Source organism: Heterodontus francisci, chromosome 48, assembly GCF_036365525.1.
Source record: "Heterodontus francisci isolate sHetFra1 chromosome 48, sHetFra1.hap1, whole genome shotgun sequence".
In the NCBI taxonomy this organism is placed as follows: Eukaryota; Metazoa; Chordata; class Chondrichthyes; order Heterodontiformes; family Heterodontidae; genus Heterodontus; species Heterodontus francisci.
In genome coordinates this window covers 11,035,614-11,058,902 of record NC_090418.1, presented here as the reverse complement: position 1 = coordinate 11,058,902, position 23,289 = coordinate 11,035,614, and the positions used below count along the sequence as shown (strand labels likewise).

Below are 23,289 nucleotides of genomic sequence, written 5' to 3'. Positions count from 1 at the left end.
GGGTTTTGAAAACAAGGATGAGAATTTTCAAATCGAGTTGTTGCTAAACTGGGAGCCAAAGTAGATCAGTGAGCACAGGGATGAAGTGTGAATGGGAGTCGGTGCGAGTTCGGAGCTGAAGTTTACAGAGGGTAGAACAGGAAAGCGTTGGAATGGTCAAGTCTAGAGGCAATGAAGGCATGGATGAGGGTTTCAGTAGCAGATGAGCTGAGACAGTGGCGGAGTCAGTTGATGTTACAGTCTTAGTGATGGTACGGAGATGTGGTCGGAAGCTCATTTTGGGGTTAAATATGACACTGATGTTGTGAACAGTCTGGTTCAACCTCAGGCAGTTACTAGGGAGTTGGTAGCTAGGGAGAGGAGTTTATGGTGGGAACCGAGGACAATGGGTGGAATTTAAACTAGCTGACGGGAATGGGTAGTGAGGCGGTGGGAGGCTGACAAGTCCCTGCGTCCTGATGGGCTTCATCCGAGGGTCTTAAAAGAGGTGGCTAATGAGGTCATAGATGGGTTGGTGTTAATTTTTCAAAGTTTCGCTGGATTCTAGAAAGGTTCCACCAGACTGGAAAGTCGCGAATATAACCTCTGTTTTCAAGAAGGGGAGGAGGCAGAAAACAGGTAACTATAGGCCAGTTAGCTTGATGTCTATCATGGGGAAGGTGTTAGAATGGATCATTAAGGAGACTATAGCTGGGCACTTTGAAAAACTCAAGGTAATCGGGAATAGTCAGCATGGCTTGTTAAAGGGAAATCATGTTTAACCAATTTATTGGAGAGCTTTGAAGGAGTAACATGTGCTGTGGACAAAGTGGAGCCCAGTGACACACTGTACTTGGATTTCCAGCAGGCATTTGACAAAGTGCCACATCACAGAATCACAGAATAATACAGCGCAGAAGAGGCCCTTCGGCCCATCGAGTCTGCACCGATGCATTAAAGACACTTGACCTGTCTACCTAATCCCATATGCCAGCACTTGGCCCAAAGCCTCGAATGTTATGACATGCCAGGTGCTCATCCAGGTACTTTTTAAAGGATGTGAGGCAACCCGCCTCTACCACCCTCCCAGGCAGTGCATTCCAGACCGTCACCACCCTCTGGGTTAAAAAGTTCTTCCTCAAGTCCCCCTTAAACCTCCTGCCTCTCACCTTAAACATGTGTCCCCTAGTAACTGACCCTTCAACTAAGGGGAACAGCTGCTCCCTATCCACCCTGTCCATGCCCCTCATAATCTTGTACACCTCAATCAGGTCACCCCTCAGTCTTCTCTGCTCCAGCGAAAACAACCCAAGCCTATCCAACCTCTCTTCATAGCTTAAATGTTCCATCCCAGGCACCATCCTGGTGAATCGCCTCTGCACCCCCTCCAGTGCAATCACATCCTTCCTATAATGTGGCGACCAGAATTGCACACAGTACTCCAGCTGTGGCCTTACCAAAGTTCTGTACAACTCCAACATGACCTCCCTGCTTTTGTAATCTATGCCTCGATTGATAAAGGCAAGTGTCCCATATGCCTTTTTCACCACCCTATTAACCTGCCCTTCTGCCTTCAGAGATCTATGGACAAACACGCCAAGGTCCCTTTGTTCCTCGGAACTTCCCAGTGTCAGGCCATTCATTGAATACTTCCATGTCACATTACTCCTTCCAAAGTGTATCACCTCACACTTTTCAGGGTTAAATTCCATCTGCTACTTTTTTGCCCATTTTCTAACCCAAGACACTCAACCTCACTGTTAACCACTCGTCCAATCTTTGTGTCATCCGCGAACTTACTGATCCTACCCCCCACATTGTCATTTATATAAACGACATAGATGACTAACAGTCGGGGACCCAGCACAGATCCCTGTGGTAGGCCATTGGACACTGGCTTCCAGTCACTAAAACAACCGTCTGTCATCACTCTGTGTCTCCTACAGCTAAGCCAATTTTGAATCCACCTTATCAAGTTACCTTGTATCCCATGTGCATTTGCTCCCGTGTGGGACCTTGTCAAAGGCTTTGCTGAAATCCATGTAAACTACGTCAACTGCACTACCCTCATCTCCACACCTGGTCACATGCTCAAAAAAGTCAATCACATTTGTGAGCATGACCTCCTTCTGACAAAGCCATGCTGACTATTCCTAACCAAATTTTGCCTCTCCTATTTCTATACTCGCTAGCACTGGGAGTAATCCAGAGATTACAACCCGAGAGGTCCTGCTTTTTAGTCCACTGCCTAACTCCCTGAATTCTTGATGCAAGACATCATCCCTCTTTCTACCTATGTTGTTGGTACCAACATGTACCATGACCTCTGCCTTATCACCCTCCCCCTTCAGGATGCCCTGCAGCCATTCAGTGACATCCCGGACCCTGGCACCAGGGAGGCAACACACCATCCTGGAGTCACGTTGACGGCCACAGTAGCGCCTATCTGTTCCCCTGACTATAGAATCCCCTATTACTATTGCTCTTCCTCTCTTTCCCCTTTCCTGTGCAGACAGGCTGCTTGTGGTGCCAGAAGCTTGGCTCGGTCCGCGTTCCCTGGAGGAACCAGCCTCATCAGCCTCCAAAATGGAATACCGATTTGCAAGCGGGACCCCAGGGGACTCCTGAACTCACTGCCTGATTCTCTTGGACTGCCTGGTGGTCACCCATTCCCTTTCTTCCTCAAGTCCCTTCAGCTGCGGTGTGACCACCTCTCTATACGTGCTATCCACAATGCTCTCAGACTCGCGGATGCTCCACAGTGTTTCCAGCCGGCGTTCCAGCTCTGAAATCCGAGCTTCCAGGACCTGCAGCTGGACACACTTCCTGCACACATGCTGGTCCCGGGGACTGGAAATGTTCCCGGATTCCCACATGCAGCAAGAGGAGCAACCCACGGTTTTAAGCTCTCCTGCCATTACTAAACCCTTTAAATTTAAAACTTTAGAAGACCATCATAGTAAAAAAAAATCATTCAACTAAGTCTTGCTAAAACATTGACTTACAATTCAATCCAGGTTGAAAAATACCCACCAGGACTTACTCACCAGTCAGCTGTGCTATGTGGAAACTCTCGGCTCCCCTCACACCCTTTGAGGACAGGTAGGAAATGAAAGGAGCTCCTCACTCCCTCATCACCGAACTCCCTCAGTCACAAAACTCACACTTCAGCACTCTAATGCAACCCAAGTCAGCGCTCCAGTGCAAACAAAGTCAGTACTGTAAGATGGCCCACTTTTATACTGTCTGACTCGAGTCCCTGAAAACTGGTTTAAGCCAATTATCTAATGAACAAGGTGCAGCTGCAAGCAGAGCCTGAGTGAACTCTGTTTAAAGCTAGTCTAAAACTCACCTTCTCCAACCCAAACAGCAACTGTTAAGTTAATTTTCCACTTAAAAGTAACACTAGATTTTAGATACAACTAAACCTTGATTACCCTCAGTCACAACACTCACACTTCAGCACTCTAATGCAACCCAAGACAGCACTCCAGTGCAAAACATAAAAGGTCATTGCGCAAAGTAGAAGCTCATGGTGTTGGGGGTAACATATTAACATGGATAGAAGATTGGCTGGCTGGCAGAAGGCAGAGAGTACGCCTAAATGTGTCATTCTCTGATTGGCAGGAGGTGACGAGTGGAATCCTGCAGGGGTCTGTGCTGGGGCCTCAACATTTTACAATTTATATCAGTGAGTAAGATGAGGGGAGCAATGGCATGGTAGTTAAATTTGCAGATGACACAAAGATAGGTAGGAAAGTATGTTGTGAAGAGGACATGAAGAGGTTGCAGACTAATATAGATCGGTTGAGTGAGTGGGAAAAAATCTGGCAGATGGAGTATAAAGTGGGGAAATGTGAAGTTGCTCACTTTGGCAGGAAGAATAAAAAAATCTGAGTATTACTTAAACAGAGAATAACTGCAGAATTCCGAGGTGCAGAGGGATCGAGGTGTTCTAATGCAGGAGTCACAAAAAGTTAGTATACAGGCAGAGCAAGTCATAAAGAAGGCTAATGGAATGCTATCCTTTATTATGATGTAACTGTGTTGCAGGGGGTTCAGAGGAGGTTTACTAGATTGATACCTGCAATGAGTGGGTTGTCTTATGAGGAAAGGTTGGACAGACTGGGCTTGTTTTCACTGGAGTTTAGAAGAGTGAGGGGAGACTTGATTAAAGTATATAAGATCCTGAACGGTCTTGACAAGGTGGATGTGGAAAGGATGTTTCCTCTTGTGGGTGAGTCCAGAGCTAGGGGGCACTGTTTTCAAATTAGGGGTCGCCCTTTTCGGACAGAGAGGAGGAGAATTTTTTTCTCTCAGAGGGTTGTGCGACTGTGGAACTCCCTGCCTCAGGAGATGGTGGAGGCGGGGTCATTGAATATTGTTAGGTAAGGGAATCAAAGATAATCAGGTTAGATGGGAGTGTGGAATTCGAGACACAAACAGATCATCCATGATCTTATTGATGGCGGAGCAGGCTCGAGGGGCCGAATGGCCTGCTTCTGCTCCTAATTCGTAGATTCGTAGGAGGCCGTAGAATCGGAAGGGAATGTGGGACGTGGAATGCCTGTCGCCGTTCCCGACTCCATCTAGTTCAATCGGGGGGGGGGATGGTGGAGGACGGCATTCACGCCCTGAGCCCCAATGGCCGATGGGTTGGGGGTCCCTCCAGCACGTGGGAAGTCTACCCAGTAAAAGCTGTCGTCCTCCATGTGGGCTCGGGTTGTGGGGAGCCCTCCTGATCGAGCACCCTGTGGCCCATGGAGGGGACAGCCGGTGGAGAGAGCTGCCCCCACTGAAACACCCTCCACTCTGCCCTCACCAACATCCCCCTAACAACCCAGCCTGACTGGCCCCGGTCAGCCTGACCCCACTTACCTGGGTTCAGGGACATGTTCCATCTTGTTGGTCCTGGCCGGGTGCAGTCCCAGCAGTGACCACTCCTCCCAGTGTCACCACTGCGACTGGTGAGCTGCCGGCCCTCCGATTGGCTGGCAGCTCTTGGAGGCGGGATCTCTGCTCTGAAAGGAACGGGTGGCCAATGCCAGGCAGTTAATTGCCTGATGGGAATAGAATCGTGTCGGGGCTCCAGTTGTCAGTTACGGTGGGGTTGCCCCCAGCTTTTCGGCCCACTGTCATGGCCACCGCCTCCGGCATTAAATTCAGCTCAATTACTTCGGTCTTCCCAATATTTAGTTGGAGCAAATTTCTAGTCATCCAGTGTTGGATGTTGAACAAGCAGTCTGACAATTTAGAGACAGTACAGGGGTCGAGAGAGGTGGTGGTGAGATGGACCTGGGTGTCGGTTTCCATGGAGAAACTGATGTTGCAGTTTCAGATTACTACATTGAAAGTTCATTTTATTTGCCTCCATGCTCTGCCCTTCCACACATCTCACATCCAGCCCTCCTGTATCCAGGGCACTGACAGGTTTTGGGATCCACACTTACCGGAGAACACCAGGTACACGACTGATGGATCGGCCGGGAGTGAGGATGTGCTGTACCAGGGGGGTAAGTTATATCAAGCTCCTTTCATTATGCTGGTCGTGCAGAGGTCTCACCAAATCAGACCTTGGTCTCCACCCCATCCCCTCTGGCACCTTCTCCTCCTTTTACTCTTTCACTTTGTTCCACCCCTATCACCTCTTCTTTAAAATCCACGTCCTCCACCATCCACCCAAACCTCACTCTGAGATCCCCTCACTCCGTCTCTCCCTCAGCCTCTGCACTAGGTGACTCCTCATCCTCAGTGATTTCAAACTATATCTCAACTGCCCGTACCCTCTCTCCTCTCATTTCACTCCCTCCCGATCCTCCCTTAACCTCTGCTTCCATATAAATTAATGACCCATCTCCATGGCCACTCCCTCGACCTTGCCGTCCCTCATAGTCTCTCGAATCCCTTCATCTCCATCACAGACAAAACCATTTCTGATCACTTCCTCGTATCACTCACCACTTGCAATCTCCCAGCTCCATTCCAACATCAGTCATTGCGATATCCACCCTGGATGAAACTCTCCCACACTCCATTTACAGTGGCACTTTTAAACTCCCTATTGTCTAGCCTTTGGCCATCCATTCACTCTAACACTTCTGCAGCTGCCGATCTGCTCAATCACTCTCTCATTTCCATCATTGTCTCCCTGCACCTGGTCAAACTCTTTCTCTCTCTCACCCTGGTTCCTCCAGGTGTGACCCACATCTTCGCCCATCTCAAATCCAAGGGGAGCAGACTTCAATGTAACTGGCACACAATTGGTTTCTCCGTCCATCGCCAGGCCTGGGCTGGAAAATGTTAAGCATCTGTTCAGCTGCCACTGGCATATCACCCCTTCCCCATATATCAATGTTGCTTGATACGTGTTGTTGCTCTTCATGTTTGTTAACTCAATTACCATCTATAGACGCAGACACGAACTATCGAATCAAACGAAACTCTGCACTTGGTGCCTGAGTGACTGTCAGCCCCTGAGGCCTGGGATCATCGCATTCCGCCTGTAAATCAGAAGCCAAACCTCATGCTATATTCAGCTGTGATATTAATCTTTTTCTTTTATTTATGTGTCAAGTACTCAGAGTTAGACCTGGACTTTTCCCAGGCTACAGAAGAGGATTTTGAGCAGGTTCTCTCCCTCCTTGTCAACGAGACAGATTACTTGCCAAGCACCTACCACCACTGGCTCAAAGAGAGAAACCGAATGGTCATTTTAGCAAAACGGAACAGTCGAGTGGTGAGTTCCTTTTAGAATTTTGAAAATAATCCTGTTATAGATTATTAGATTACACTTTGCATCAATCCAGTTTAAATCACAATTTCACTTGTCTCCATTTAAAATAATTTACAACCAAAATCAGTGAAGCTGAAATCACTCTGTGATATCAGTAATAAACACATTAATATTGAGGGTAAAACTTTGTCTGTCAGTTACAGAGGAATTGGATCAAAACCGATCAAAGGATTCGTTGCTAGTTTGTCACAGTCGGGTACAACATCTGCACCTTTTGATCCAGTCTCCTCAAAAATGGAAGCCGATATAAATCTGGCTGCATCGTTCCTCGTTAATTGGCCTATATCGTATCTCGTTCTGCTCAGGACCATTTTCTTTAGATAGCCATCATCTCACTAATTGTTAGAGCCCAGAGATTGTTGCTGTGATCGTCGTGGACGAATGGTGAAAGTGTCCGTGTGACATTGCTTCATTAATGAACTTCCCTCCATCATAAGGTGAGATGTTCGCTGATGATTGGACAATGTTTAGCACCATTCGTGTCTCCTCAGATAATGAAGCAGTCCGTGTCCCGATGCAGCAAGACCTGGACAATATCCAGGTTTGGGCTGATAAGTGACAAGTAACATTCGGGCCACACAAGTGCCAGCCAATGACATCTCAAACAAGAGAGAATCTAACCATCTCCCCTTGACATTCAATGGCAATACGGTTGTTGAATTCCCCCACTATCAACATCCCAGGGGTTACCATTGACCAGAAATTGAACTGGAGTAGCCATACAAATACCGTGGCTGCAAGAGCAGGTCAGAGGCTAGGAATCCTGCGGGAAGTAACTCACCTCCTGGCTCCCCAAAGCCTGTCCACCATCTACAAGGCACAAGTCAGGAGTGTGATGGAATACTCTCCATTTGCCTGGATGGGTGCAGCTCCAACAACACTCAAGAAGCTCGACACCATCCAGGACAAAGCAGTCCGCTTGATTGGCACTCCATCCACCACCTTCAACATTCACTCCCTCCTGCACCGATGCACAGTGGCAGCAGTGTGTACCATTTAGAAGAAGTTTCACATACACTGCAAATTCCAAAACCGTGCCCTCTACCTGCAATTTTACGTCATTAATGGTATCAAAAACATCAGTTGTTCTTGTCCTGAATCCTGGGGAACACCACAGTATACCCCTCTCAAGTCTGAAAAACAGCCATTCACCACAAATCTCTGTTTTTGTTCAATTTTGTCCTGTTACGACCAGGTGAGAAAGATGTCTAGGGGTTTATCTCAGCCGTCACCTGGTCTTATTGTAACAAGGGTTTAATTTTAAACACACTGTGTTTTGAGCTCCCCCTTTGGTGAATCCTTGTTCACCACTTTCCAATTATAAGGCAAAGAAATGAGCATAAACAGGCTTTCTTAGGTTTAAAGAAGAAAAGCGAAATTTATTAAAACCTAAACTTAAACTCTAATTCGGTTAGCGACTACTGATACAAGGCGCGCCCGACACTGGCATGCATAAGCCGTACGCACATGCAAATAGAGACAGAAAAGAGCAGAAGAAAAATAAAGTGGAGAGGTTTGAGGCAATATCAGAAGAATTTCTTGTTCCTGTGCTTCGAGCTCACTGTCGTCCTTTTTATAGGTAGTTCTTGCTTGTTGGCAATTCTTGCTTTTCATTGGGGCCCAGTATTCTTCTTAAACCTTGTTCACTGTAGGAGACTTTTCTCTCTTGGGGTTCCTGTGTCTTCAATGGATTCCAAAGCTGGTGAGAAAGAGATGAGCAAACAGGAGCGAGGTCTTTTCAATCCAGGAGCAAGCAGCTTTCTGAGTTCAAATTCTCTGTGGCAAGTTCAAATTCAAAAAACTCCAAAAGCCAGTTAGTCATGTGACCAAACTGGTCTGACCACGTCTGTTTGTGTATTCGGCCATCTTAGCAGTTAACATGGAATGCTAACCTCTCCACCTTCAACGTCTGGTAATCAAAAGTCCATTATGGATTAAATTGAAGCAGGGAGTGGCCCCTTTTTGACTTTTCCAATTACAGTCTGTTACTATGCAAATGTCTGTCCAGTCAAGGGTCTGGTGGTTTTTTCTTAAACCAATTCTTTCTTTACTCCACTAACAGTTTAAAAATCAATGTGCATGTGGTGAAATATGTGTCTCATTCTTGGCAGGTGGGGGTCTGCATGACACCTCCACACCCAGGGGAATGAAATGTGATTTGAATAAAAACGGCACATTTCATTGAAAGGTTTGAGAGAAATATAAGATACAGAAAGAAAAACCATGCATTTCTCTCATTCACTTCCATTCATTCATCAATCTTAAAGCCGATTAGAATTGTCTTTTCTAGGTGCCAATGTTTCCTTTAACCTGCCCTCTTGGTCACTTTTTCCCCTTCTCTTTCCACACTTTTGCCAACCGTGTGCCTGCCTGTCCCCTTTTGTTCTCGGCGGGGGTCCCTTACAGTTCACCAGCCCTCTGCTGGAGGGTCCTCCTAACACTGGTACGGGACTTAGGGGTGCAGGTTTCACTGCAGCTTGCTGTTTCCCCTCAACCTGGCACATGACAACTCCTGCAGTACTCCACCACATCTTTGTGGTGTTCTGGCCAGTCAAACTGTTGTCTTATGCGGGCTTTGGTCTTTCGTATACCAGCATGTACAGCCACGGTAGTCTCTTGGGCCCTTCTTAATATTGCTCCCCGGTACCTCTGCAGCACCACTAACTGGTGGACTACGGTCCACTCCTTGCCCTCAGATCTGTGAGGAGAACTCAATTTCCTCACCATTACCTCATTCTTTAAATAGTAGCAATCAGGGACTCCCTCTGCTTCACTTTCAGACTGGGCAGTCTGTGCTAACTCTCGCAATACTGATTCAGCTCGCTAAGCCTCAGCTGGGGAAAATCCATTTAATTCATTCCCTCGGTCTCCTAACTTTCCAAAGAAAGTCTCGGACAGGCGAGCCTGGCCATCTGCCTGCAGCACCAATGCAGTCTCCTCTGGGGGATCTGGTTTGATCATGGCCTGACCCACTACACATTCAGGGAAACTGCAGGAGACCGTCTTCTGCCACCGCCCTGTCTCTCTGACCTCCTGCGGTCTTTCTTTCACTACTGGGGGCGCTAGCACCTTTGCCCCCTCCAGATTACCTCGGAGCAGGTCAACCCTGTCCCCAGGCAAACTAGGGACAATCCCTATGGTCACTGGTCCCGAAACCAGGTCGCACTCCAGGTTTACCCAGTGTACAGGTACAGGTATACACTGCCCTCCAATATCACTCACCACCATTGTGATGTTCACTGCACTCTCTGGGGGAAAGGTCAGGCCTTTTCCCATGAAAAGGGATCTAGAGGCTCCTGTATCCCTGAGAATCACTATGGGCTTGCTTGCTCCACTCGAGGGGTATGGGGTTACTTCCCCTTCAGACATAAAACCCTGATAACCTTCAGGAACCTTATTACCTTTTCTTGCACTGGCCGCAGTAAGCTTCCTGGGTTGCACTCGTAATGCAGTTACAGCTTGTTCTGTGCCTTCCATCAGGATTCCGTCTTCACTGAGCGGGTGTGCCCTGTTTAACTCTACTGGTTTTCCCTTTAGTTTCCAGCAGTTAGCTTTAAAATGCCCTGCTTTATTACAATGGAAGCACGCAGGTCCTCTTGCTCATAGCACCTTCCTTTTTGGCTAGAGGAGGACCCCCCAATCCCCAGACCTGCCCGTGTCTCCTGCTTTCCTTTCTCTCCCAGGACTGCCTGGGCAGATATCACCTTCTCACCCTTTTTCCCTTTCGGATTTGTGGGGTGATTAGGAAAGGTTGTCCCCGGGAAAACCGACTTAAAAATTAAAGCAAACTCATCGTCCCGAATGGCTCCCTGAACCCATTGCTCTTCTACCTGGGTCTTTATTGTGAGTGGGAGAGATATTTGAAATTCCTCTAACAGAACTACTTCTCTGAGAGTCTCATAGCTGAGCTGTATTTTAAGAGCAACCAGCCACTGGTCAAAAGTCAGCTGCTTACTTCTTTCAAACTCCAGATAAGTTTGATTAACTTGCTTTTTGAGGGCTCTAAACTTTTGGTTGTAGGCTTCGGGTACTAATTCATATGTTCCGAGGAGAACTCTCATCTGGCAACAAGGAATAAACCTCATGGGCTTTTCCAGTTAGCTTGCTTTGTATTAAGAGAGACCAGGTCGCAGCTGGCCATTTTAGCTGCCTTGCCAGTTTCTCAAAAGACACAAAAAACGTTTCCAATCTTCCTCATTGAATTTTGGAATGAGTTGGGCGAGTTTTAACAATTTCGTACCCAGCTCTGAATTATGCTCCTGCATATTGACCATGCTTTCACTGGGGTTACTCTGTCGCCCCCTAGTTAACTCAAGCCACTTCAGCTCTCTTTCTTTGGATTCTTTCAGGCATATTCTTTCTCTGTCTCTCTCTCTCTCTCCTCTTTCTCTCTTTCCTTCTGCTGCCTTTCTTTCTCTCTCTCTTCTCTCCCTATTTCTTCCCTTTCCTTCTGGAAGGCTCTCTCTTTCTCCCTCTCCTGTCTCTCTCTCTCTATCTGTCTTTCCCTGTCTTCTAATTCAAGTTTCCTTTGATCCAATTGTATCTTTTCTAGCAGTACCCTGTCTGGGTCTGCTTCTAACACTGCTTCTGCTTCTTCAGATTCAAGGGGAAAATGGTTGGCCACTAGCCTTAGGAGTTCAGACTTCCGAGCCTTGCCACGTACAGTGATCCCACACTGCTCAGCTATTTTCCTCAACTCCTCCATAGACATAAGAAGGGGGTGGGACCCATCATGCTCTGAAATTATTGAATTCAATGTTCAGTCTGGCAGGCTGCAGTGTCTAATCGGTAAATGAGATGCTGTTCGTCGAGCTTGCGTTGATGTTCACTGGAATCCCAGGACAGAGATGTGAGCACGAGAGCTTATAATATTCATTATAAGCCCACTGACTCCCACAGCTACCTCGACTACACTTCACATCCTGCCTCCTGTAAGGACTCCATTCCATTCTCCCAGTTTCTCCGTCTCAGACGCATCTGCTCTGATGATGCTACCTTCCACGACAGTGCTTCTGATATGTCTTCCTTTTCCCTCAACTGAGGATTCCCCCTCACTGTGGTTGACAGGGCCCTCAACTGTGTCCGGCCCATTTCCTGTACCTCTACCCTCACCCCTTCCCTCCCTCCCAGAACCGCGACAGGGTTCCCCTTGTCCAGACTTTCCACTCCACCAGCCTCCAGATCAAAGGATCATCCTCCGCCACTTCTGCCACATCCAGTGTGATGCCACTACCAAATGTATCTTCCCCTCCCTTCCCCTGTCAGCATTCCGAAGGGATCGTTCCCTCCGTGACACCCTGGTCCACTCCTCCATTACCCCCCACCACCTCGTCCCCGTCCCACGTCACCTTCCCCTGCAATCGCAGGAGGTGTAATACCTGCCCATTTACCCCCTCTCTCCTCACTATCCAAGGCCCCAAACATTGAGAAAATTGAATGAAAACGTGGGAGGCTGGAGTGGGACGAATTGGAGAGCCGGCACAGGCCTGATGGGTAGAATGGCCTCCTTCTGTGCTGTTGGATTCTAGAATGTTCTCTCCGCACTCTGGATTTGTTTTTCTTTAAAACCAAATGGCAAAAGATCTGCAGATGATGGAAATCTGAAGCAAAGTCTTAGAAGTTTGGAGTGTTTCAGGTGAAACACCAATGTAAACCCATAGCATCAGGCAGAAAGAACAGGTCAGTCGCTCTGCTTTATACACTTGTGCTTCTGATACATGGACACCAGTGGGAATCCTCCCTGTCTTCCTCTCTATTTCCAGGTCGCTCTGGTTTCTGCTCACATCGTGGATGATGGACAGACAGCTGCAATGGAAGCATTAAATGTTCATCCTTCAGAAAGGGGCAAAGGAATTGGACGGCTGATTTACAAACACATTCTCCAGTGTGTAAGAGCGAGGTACCCGGAGGTGAAGAACCAGAGCGGTGTCACAGGGCAAGACATTTTCAAGGGATTTCATCCACGAGGCAAACAGGTGCGATTAACATGCAGCTAAACTCTCACATAGATTTGCATTGATTAGCATAATGATTTCACCTGGAATATTTTAACAAACCCCAGTAATAAACAAATTCTGTTATACTGGAAAATAGTTTCAGATGAGGTTTGACAGAAAAGGTTTGTCAGAAATGCATATTTTACAAGAAGGAGATAGTGAGAGATTCTCTGAATATTTTTACTATTAAACATTCCACTGGTGAATAATATAGAATCATCGAATGATAACAGCACAGAAGGAGGCCATTCAGCCCATCATGTCCGTGCAGGCTCTCTGCAAGAACAATTTAGTCCGTCCCACTCTCCCCTCCCTTTCCTCGTAGCCCTGCTGATATTTCCTCCATCACCCTCTCAGCTCCTGAATTCCAGATCGTAACCACTGGCTGTGTGTAAATAAAATAATTCCTCATGTTGCCTTTGATTCTTTTGCCATTCACTTTAAATCATTGTCCTCTCGTTCTTGACCCCTCTGCCAATAGGAACAGTTTCTCCCAATCTACTCTGTCTAGATCCCTCATCATTTTGAACACCTCTATCAAATCTCCTCTCAACCTTCTCTTCTCGGAGGAGAACAGCCCCAGCTTCTCCAATCTATCCACGTAACTGAAGTTCCTCATCCCTGGAACCATTCTCGTGAATCTTTTCTGCATCCTCTCTAAAGCCTTCACATCCTTCCTAAATGTAGTGTCCAGAATTGGACACAATACTCCAGTTGAGGCCAAACTAATGTTTTTATAAGGATCCTTCATAACTTCCTTGTCTTTCGACTCGATGCTTCTATTTATAAAGCCCAGGATCCCATGTGCCTTATTACCCACTTTCAATGCTTTGTGTACACATAGCCCCCTGGTCCCTCTGTTCCTGAAGCCCCTTTAGAATTGTACCCTTTATTTTGTATTGCCTCTCCTCGTGCTCCTGACCAAAATGTATCACTTTGCATTAAATTTCATGTATTTAATATTTAATCCTCATCTCACATTTCATCACTAACCCTTTCCCCGATATCTTTTGTTTCCAGTCCTTGATTTCTCTTCGATTTCCATCAATAAATGTTCCCACTTTGAAGAGTGAGCTGATCAGTAACATGAAGAAAAGTGGGGCTGAATATTGGGAACCGATCTCCCTGCAACCAGATGAAGTGAGGTCGGTATTCCTGAACAGAACCGTAATTGACACAGTGCTGCCGGGCAGGAGAATCGTTCACAGAGGAGGCGTATTCAAACCACTGGAGAGCAACCTGGATATTTTACTGAAGCGGGATATCAGCTGGATAGCAGATAGAAAGGAGAACACACGTGCTGTGAGTTTGGGCACAGCTCCCTACAGAGATCCAATGGGAAACTATGTTTACAGAATAGACATGTTTGGGAAAGATTTATCAGCTGTGAAAAGTGTCTTCCTCTCTCAGCTGCAAAACCTGCCTCCTTTACAAGGCAATGTAATCTGCCTACTGCCTGTAAATCCATCGCTGTCCCCCCAGATGTGGGAATTCTGTACCAAGGAACTGGGGCTTCAGAAAGGGAAACAATATTGGAAAGATGAGTTTATAGCAGAGGGGGATATATTCCAAATTCTGACTAGATTTTAATCAGACCAAACATAGACTCCGACTGACTGTCCCTCCTTCCCCAATATGTTGCAATCTAGGCAACGGTTTCATTGTCTGCACAATCATAGTCATATTCCTGCAATTGTACTGTAGACCTGTGCCCCAAAATAAGCCATGCCCCATTACAGCTACAACACTGGCATCTACCCGGCAATGTGTAAAATTGCCCAGGTATGTCCTGTACACAAAAAGCAGGACAAGTCCAACCCGGCCAATCACCGCCCCATCAGTCTACTCTCGATCATCAGTAAAGTGAGGGAAGGTGTCGTTAACAGTGCTATCAAGCGGCACTTGCTTAGCAATAATCTGCTCACTGATGCTCAGTTTGGGTTCTGCCAGGGCCACTCAGCTTCTTACCTCATTACAGCCATGATTCAAACATGGACAAAAGAGCTGAACTCTCGAGGTGAGGTATCATCAAGGCAGCATTTGACCGAGTATGGCATGAAGGAGCCCTAGCAAGACTGGAGTCAATGGAAATCAGGGGTAAAACTCTCCACTGGATGGAGTCATACCTAGTGAAAAGGAAGATGGTTGTGTCTGTTGGAGGTCAATCATCTCAGTCCCAGGACATCATTGCATGAGTTCCTCAGGGTAGTGTCCTCGGCCCAACCATCTTCAGCTGCTTCATCAATGACCTTCCTTCAGTCATAAGGTCAGAAGTAGGGATGTTCGCTGATGATTGCACAATGTTCAGCACCATTTGCGACTCCTCAGATACTGAAGCAATCCGTGTAGAAATGCCTGTGTAGACAACATCCAGGCTTGGGCTGATAAGTGGCAAGTAACATTCGTGCCATACAAGTACCAGGCAATGACCATTTCCAACAAGAGAGAATCTAACCATCACCCCTTGACATTCAATGGAATTATAATCACTAAATTCCCTGCTATCGACATCCTGGGGGTTATCATTGACCAGAAACTGAACTAAAGTAACCATATAAATACCGTAGCTACCAGAGCAGGTCAGAGGCTGGGAATCCTGAGGTGAGTAACTCACCTCCTGACTCCCCAAAGCCTGTCCACCATCTACAAGGCACATGTCAGGAGTGTGATGGAATACTCTCCACTTGCCTGGATGGGTGCAGCTCCAATAACACTCAAGGAGCTCGACACCATCCAGGACAAAGCAGCCCGCTTGATTGGCACCCCATCCATACACATTCACTCCCTCCACCACCGTCGCACAGTGGCAGCAGTGTGTACCATCTACAAGACGCACTGCAGCAACGCGCCCAGGCTCCTTCGACAGCACCTTCCAAACCTGTGACCTCTACCACCTAGAAGGTCAAGGGCAGAAAATGCATGGGAACACCAGCACCTGCAAGTTCCCCTTCAGGCCACACACCATCTTGACTTGGAACTATATCGCCGTTCCTTCACTGTCGCTGGGTCAAAATCCTGGAACTCCCTTCCCAACAGCACTGTGGGAATACCTATCCCTAATCACCACTGCCAGATTGAAACTCTCTTCTCCTTTTTATTATTTCTCAATGTTGTGGGAATTGTGTTTCATCCTCAATTCTCATCTGGAATAAAGTGAGGTGAGATTGTAAGTCCATGAGAGCAGAAACTATAGCTCCAAAAGTTGACAAGGGGGCTTTGGGACACGGAGTGCGGTCACTGCTCCTTTCCACATCCCACTTTATCATCTCTAACTTTGGAGTCCCAAATCCGCATGGTTCAAGTCTTTTCATTCTTTCTTGGGATGTGGGCATCACTGACAAGGCCAGCATTTATTGCCCATCCCTAATTGCCCTTGAACTGAGTGGCTTGCCAGGCCATTTCAGAGGGCAGTTCAGAGTCAAGCACATTGCTGTGTGTCTGGAGTCACATGTAGGTCAGACCAGGTCAGGATGGCAGATTTCCTTCCCTCAAGGGCATTCATGAACCAGATGGGCTTTTACAACAATCGATGATAGTTTCATGGCACCGTTACTGAGACTACCTTTTGATTCCAGATTTTTGTGAATTAATTGATTTTTTAATTGTTTAATTGAATATTTAATTTCCACCAGCTGCCATGGTGGCATTTGAATCCATGTCCCTAGGTCATTAGCCTGGGCCTCTGGAGTACTAGTTCAATGACATTTCCACTTCCACCACCGTCTCCCATGTGCCTGAAGACATTATGTACGGAGGAGCAGCAGTCAGATGCCTCTTCAGCTCCTGAGACACGAGGAGCACACGTTCAGTTTGATTAACATATTAAGTTGTGAAAACCGGTCTTTTATTGCGGCCACGGTGAAATTCTGGTTGTTGTGAATTGCATGAGAGTCTCTAATTCTGGAACATGAGATTATCAAATCAATAATTTGAAGTGATTTATGACTTTAACCTCTTATAGGGACCAAACCAAATCAGGAGTACATCCCTATGAATCTCCTTTAATCAAGTTCAAACCAGACAAATTCTCAGACACTTATTTGGGTCCAAAGAATTGTACTAGGTTTCCCTCAAGAAAAGAAAACCAACAGAGAATATTACCATCTTTCGGATAGCCTACTTTTAATAATTATGGCTAAGTCATAAATATCCCAGATATTGTCAGGGTCTGGGAACTCTCTTCAATACGTATCTCTCCACTTAAAGAGACACAGAGAGGGGGTTCTTTGCAGTTGTATACAGAATGTTACATGTGGCAATTTATTAAATTATTTAATAAATATATAAATGTTAACATGCAATACACGTCTAAGTGGATAAGTATATTACAATATTAAATATTACTAAAAGATGTAACACAATCTTATTTCTAACATAGAATCCAAAAGTTTAACCTTGCTAATGTTACAGCAAAATATCTTTGAATATCCCGAATTTCCATCAAAATTTAAAGTAAAAATTTTACCTTAAATTCCCCGTAGTTGAGAAGCATTTTTGAGGATTCAACATTTCTAATCTTTGCTTCAAACTTCTCATGTTTTTACTGTTTCTGAAGTGTCATCTGACTTTTAGCATATAGGCGTTACCTTCCTGTGTGTGTTTTCCTTGTTTTTTAAAATCCATATCTTTACCATCTCCACTTAATGTTTTACTGGAGTTCTCTTGCTCTTGAAGTTGTGAGCATTTATCTGGTCAAAATGTTTATAATTGTGTTTACCTGACCTCTTGTTCCTGTGAGTACTCTTGATTGCCTTTTTTATTGTAGTTTGAACTTCCCTTGTGGGTCAATCTGTCGACATTTACCAACACCATCAATTAGTTAAATTTATGGTTACCTGTTACTGATATGACGCAGGATATTTCAATGTGCAAGTTTATCTACCAAGTCCCTCGCAACAGAGGCACTGAAATGGATTCTCCAACTTAAAAGTTTGCAACAGGGACCTCGAAATTTCTAAGTCTACCTTCTTAAAGGGGAATGTCAGTGAGTCTTGAAACCCTAACCATTCACTCAATCTTTAATTCTAAGAGGTATAATATATTAAGTATGCTGAAAATATATCTACTCCAGCCTATTATCCCTGTATTCCATCACAAATTGGCATTTTGGAATTTCTAAGCTATTTCACAGAGTCGACAATTTGTGTTGATTCTGATTGTTTAATTACCTTGATGCTTCTGGAATGTGTGACCAGAAGAAAAAGTTGGGGAGAGAGTGTGTGTGCGTGTGTAAGTGGATTGTGCTACAGAATTGGTCCACGGTGTGCTTGAAGTTTCTAAGTTTTCATAAAAGCTGCATGAAGCTGTGTGACACAGGCAGGTATTGATTGATGGTGTCTGCATTTGACTTCTTTTGAAATGCAAAGAAAATAACTATAGAATGGGTAAACCTAATGAGCATTAATGCTGTGGAGGTCGAGTGTCTGGAGTGTGCTAGGGATGGTTTTCTGGTGCAGTATGTTGTGGAACCGAATAGGGAACAGGCTATTTTACATCTAGTATATGTGATGAGAAAGGGCTAATTAATAATCTTGTTGTAAAAGAACCTTTAGGGATGAGTGACCATAATATTACATTATGTTTGAAAGTGAGGTAGTTCAATCTGAAGCCAGGGTGTTAAATTTGAACAAAGGGAATTTTGAAGAATAAGGGCCTAAGTGGCTGAGGTGGATTGGGAAAATACATGAATACACATGACAGTACATAGGCATTACAGACAGAGTCAGGAGAATTTATAATGGGGAATAGAGAAATGGCAGAGAAGCTAAATGATTACTTTGTGTCTGTCTTCACTGAGGAAGATACAAGAAATCTCCCGGAATTAGAGATCCAAGGGATTAGGGAGAATGAGGAATTGAAGGAAATTAGTATTAGTAAGCAGGTTGTATTGGAGAAATTAAGGGGCTGAAGGTTGATAAGTCCTCAGGACCTGATATTCTACATTCCAGAGTGTTGAAAGAGGTAGCTATTCAGATAGTGAATGCATTGGTGATCACCTTTCAAAATTCTATAGATTCTGGATTGGTTCCTGCAGATTGGAAGGTAGCAAATAAGAAGGAAGGGAGAGAGAAACAGGGAATTACAGACCTGTTGGGGAAAAGCTATAATCTTTTCGAAAGGATGTGATAAAGGGACACCGGGAAATAATGATCTGATTGGGCATACTCAACATGGAGTTATGAATGGGAAATCATGTTTGACAAACCTCTTGGAGTTTTTTTGAGGATGTTACTAACAGAATTGATAAAGGGGAGTCGGTGGACGTAGTATACGAGGATAAGCAGAAGGCTTTTGATCAAGTCCCCCACAGGAGGTTGGTTAGTAAAATTAAAGCACATGGGATAGGAGGTAATATACTGGCTTGGATTAAGGATTGGTTAACAGGCAGAAAACAGAAAGTAGGAATAAATGGGGCATTCTCACGTTGGCAGGCTGTGACTAGTGGGGTGCCGCAGGGATCAGTGCTTGGGCCTCAGCTGTTCACAATATATATCAATGATTTGGATGTGGGGACCAAATGTAATATTTCCAAGTTCGCGGATGACACAAAGCTAGGTGGGAATGTGTGTTGTGAGGAAGATGCAAAGCGGCTTCAAAGGGATTTGGACAGACTTAGTGAGTGGGCAAGAATGTGGCAGATGGAATAGAACGTGGGAATTGTATAGAACCTTGGTTAGACAGCACCTGGATATTATTACCATCGAGGGAGTGTAACAGAAATTCCCCACACTTTTTCCTGGCATGATGGGACTGTCCTATGAAGAGAGATTGGGGAAACTGAGCCTGTATTCTCTCGCATTTCAAAGAATGAGAGGTGATCTCATTAAGTATTTTGTAAGTTTCAAAGGGATAGACAGGGTAGATGCAGCTAGGATGTACGTATGGACCAGGGTTTCCCTCATGCTGCAGAGGTTACATGCCATCTACACTCTAACTTGTCCTGGGAGTGTTAGATGGGACAGAGTCGAGGGAGATTTACTCTCTAACCCCACGCTCACATCTAACTACAAAGACCATTCAGCTGCTTCTGCTACTTCCTAGCAACATGTTTGGCCTGCTGGGCTAAAGGATCACCTGACACCCTGCCCTAAAATGTATCTTCCTCTATCTTCCCTCAGTGCCACTCCAAGCTCATCTTGTCTGACACCCCACCTCATCTTCTCAACCCTATTCCCACTAAACTGCAAACCACCCAATTTCCCTTCTCGGCCCCTAAATTAGCTGATACTTGCTTCTCATTTGTTCCACTCCCCTTCACATCTGCCATCATTACCCCCCCCTTCTCAAGCAAGCTGACCCCTCTGTCCTTGTAATCTACCTCTCTCTCCATCACCAACATCCTTGAACATGACACCTCCCATATTGAGTTCCAGACAAATGGGACCCCCATGTTTGTCATCACTCCAATTAGCAGTACGGCGATCGCAACACCAGAATGGCTCATCAAAAACATAATGGAATGTTGCAACCGTGATAAACTATCCCTCCGTCATTCCTGACCTAGCTGCAGTCTGCCAGGAGCAACCACAACCTGCTTCTCCAATTCCTCTCCCTCATTGGGCAGCTGCTTTAAAGTCACCTGCTTCTATTCTTAGCAATCCAGTCCGAGCCATAGGAACATCTACTCGTGCTACTCCAGAAACACTTTCCAGTGTGGCACAAGGTTCGATCAGCTCCCTCTTATTTATTGGCATGCTGCCCCTTGGTGATCTAAAGACAGTCAGTTTCCACATATATGTTGATAACATCCAGTTCTACCTCACCACCTCAAGTCTCGTTCCAGGCTGATACCAGTGATTAGATACATTAAATGAGTCAATTAAGAGGATCCAGTGACAAATGAGCTACCAGATACAAGTATCATTGCTTTATTGATCATTTGACAATGATCAGAGTTTGCTCGCGTTTCCTGCACAGCATGATGGTGCAGCAGGCAACGGAAGACCTTGAGGATGGAGTTTACGTTCACTGCCGGACTGATGGAGACCTTTCCAACCTCAGGCGTCTTCAGACTCACACAAAGGTACAGGAAAAACTCATCTGTGAACTTCTTTACGCCGATGACTTGCTCTCCTGGCCCCCAGTCAGTCAGTCAGACCTGCAACACAAAACACATGTTTCCAAGCAGTGTGGAATTCAGACACAAACAGATCATCCATGATCTCATTGATGGCAGAGCAGGCTCGAGGGGCTGAATGGCCTGCTTCTGCTCCTAATTCATAGGTTCGTAGGAGGTCGTGGAATCGGAAGGGAAAGCGGGACGGGGAATGCCTGTCGCCGTTCCCGACTCCATCTGGTTCAACCGGGGGGGGGGGGGGGGGGGGGGAAGAGGAGAATGGTGGAGGATGGCATTCCTGCCCTGAGCCCCAATGGGTTGGGAGTCCCTCCAGCACGTGGGAAGTCTACCCAGTAAAAGCTGTCGTCCTCCATGTGGGCTTGGGTTATGGGGAGCCCTCCTGATCAGGCACCCTGTGGCCCATGGAGGGGACACCCGGTGGAGGGCTGCCCCCACTGAAACACCCTCCACTCTGCCCTCGCCAACAACCCCCTTACCACCCAGCCTGACTGGCCCCGGTCAGCTTGACCCCACTTCCCTGGGTTCTGGGACCTGTTCCATCTTGTTGCTCCTGGCCGGGTGCAGTCCCAGCAGTGACCACTCCTCCCAGTGTCACCACTGCGGCTGGTGAGCTGCTGGCCCTCCAAAAACTACCACTAGGTGGCAGTGCTGTGGCACATGCACAAATGCCTCTAAAACGTCATGGACTGCGACTTCTGGATGCCAGGACTAAAGATGGTGCTGCTCAAATAGTCACACAGAGACAACCTGACAAACACGTCACATCACAATGGCTGAGTAAGAGAGAACGCCTGAATAATCTATTAAGTTTAGCTCCCTTTAACACCCCACATGAAGTTTTTTTTTTTAATTCTTTCACGGGATGTGGGTGTCATAGGCCAGGCCAGGCCAGCATTTATTACCCATCCCCAATCACCCTTGCACTGAGTGTTAGAGTTAACCACATTGCTGTGGATCTGGAGTCACATGCAGGCCAGACCAGGTAAGGACAGCAGATTTCCTTCCCTAAAAAAAGAAAGGGAATTAGTGAACCAGATGGGTTTTTAAACAGACAATGGTTTCATGGCCATCATTAGACTAGCTTTTTAATTCCAGATTTATTAATTGAATTCAAATTCCACCTTCTGCTGTGGTGGGATTTGAAGCCATGTCCCCAGAGAAATACCCTGGGTCTCCAGGTTACTAATCCAGTGATAATGCCACGAGGCCACCACCTCCCCATAATCTCTATCTATCCTATCAAACCCTAACATTTAACAGGCCCTTGATTAGGTCATTCTTCCAATCATCTTCACAGGTTTGTGCAACTAGCCCTCAACTTAACCCTGGTCAACCTGTGCTACAACCCAACCAAATCCAGCAGTATCCTTCCCAGATGTAGTGCCCAAAAATTTATGTAGTACTCCAAAACATTGGAGTTTGGACAAAGTACACTGCAACTGAACCATCAGCCATTCCACTTTGTGACAAGCTTATATTCAGCAAAATGTTTGCTATAGTTTATTAAAATAAAGGACTTGGACCTTCAAATCTCATTGGTGAGAATTTGACTTAAATTTTTAATCTTCAGACTTGAGTGAAGAATTTCAGTCAGCTGCAGTTGTCACTCTGCCCATCCACTTAGTGCCCCTTTTGGAACTTCCTGCTCTCATTGGCACAGGAGATCACCTGCAAACTTGGATATAACACATCAAGATTCCTTCATGTAACATTAGCCAGTACAGACTGTAGAACCCGAGGGATCACCACTGGTCACATCCCAGTCAATATAAACACTTAGTATCTCCCAAAAAACCACATCCAAGTGGAAAAGGCTGCCTCAGTCTTCCAGGGAACCTTTGAGGTCCACAGACAACATGCCAAACAACTCACTTGGTAGTAACTTCAAAATCCAATTAGGCTTTGACAGTTAGAGAACTTGACCAAGCAACTCAGCTAAACTGCTCATCCTCCCCAATGCTTGTAGCTTCCCACAAGTGACAGTCAGTCGAATGCCCATATGAAAAAAAAAACCTAAGCTGTCAATGAAAGCCAAAAGGAAACTAACAACCAGCCTCAACTCTGCACAGCAATGCCCTTAGGTTGTAGAAAACCACAGGGATATGGGACATTGACATGAACTCAGGTGGAGAGGATACATCCATGGACCTCAGAATGTTGACCTTTATTGGCCAACCAGACAGCTCCTCTAACTGGTGGATAAATCTCAGCAACATGGGACTGAGATGCAGCTGAATAGATAAATCAGCTCAGATCGGATTCATTTCACTAATCCTTCTTATAGGTCAGGCTGCAACTTGACAAATCCAAACCCGAAATAGGTTCGGGAGAAATTGGTCTATTTCACAATTAGAAGAATGCTCCAGTATCACTGAACTGGGCTGTTGTTCATTGGACTTACACGAAATAAATAGAAAAAGATACAAGTATCATTGCTTTATTGA

At 45.9% G+C, this 23,289-nt stretch overlaps 1 protein-coding gene across 1 annotated transcript; it reads left to right on the top strand.

Moving 5' to 3' along the window:
• Nucleotides 1-4,589: 4,589 nt before the first annotated feature.
• LOC137357460 (histidine N-acetyltransferase-like) lies at nucleotides 4,590-14,358 on the top strand. Its single transcript, XM_068023806.1, has 5 exons — nucleotides 4,590-4,691; nucleotides 6,554-6,715; nucleotides 8,188-8,292; nucleotides 12,535-12,747; nucleotides 13,789-14,358. Exons 1-5 carry the CDS (start codon nucleotides 4,590-4,592, stop codon nucleotides 14,356-14,358), a joined length of 1,152 nt encoding a protein of 383 aa, XP_067879907.1.
• Nucleotides 14,359-23,289: the final 8,931 nt, after the last annotated feature.

Bases quoted from the DNA above. Each gene is read 5' to 3' on its own strand.
- LOC137357460 (XM_068023806.1), top strand. From the start codon at position 4,590: ATGGTGGAGGACGGCATTCACGCCCTGAGCCCCAATGGCCGATGGGTT. The intron at 4,692-6,553 runs GTGGGCTCGGGT...TTATGTGTCAAG, and splicing joins TAAAAGCTGTCGTCCTCCAT to TACTCAGAGTTAGACCTGGA. The intron at 8,293-12,534 runs GCAATATCAGAA...CTCTATTTCCAG, and splicing joins ATAAAGTGGAGAGGTTTGAG to GTCGCTCTGGTTTCTGCTCA.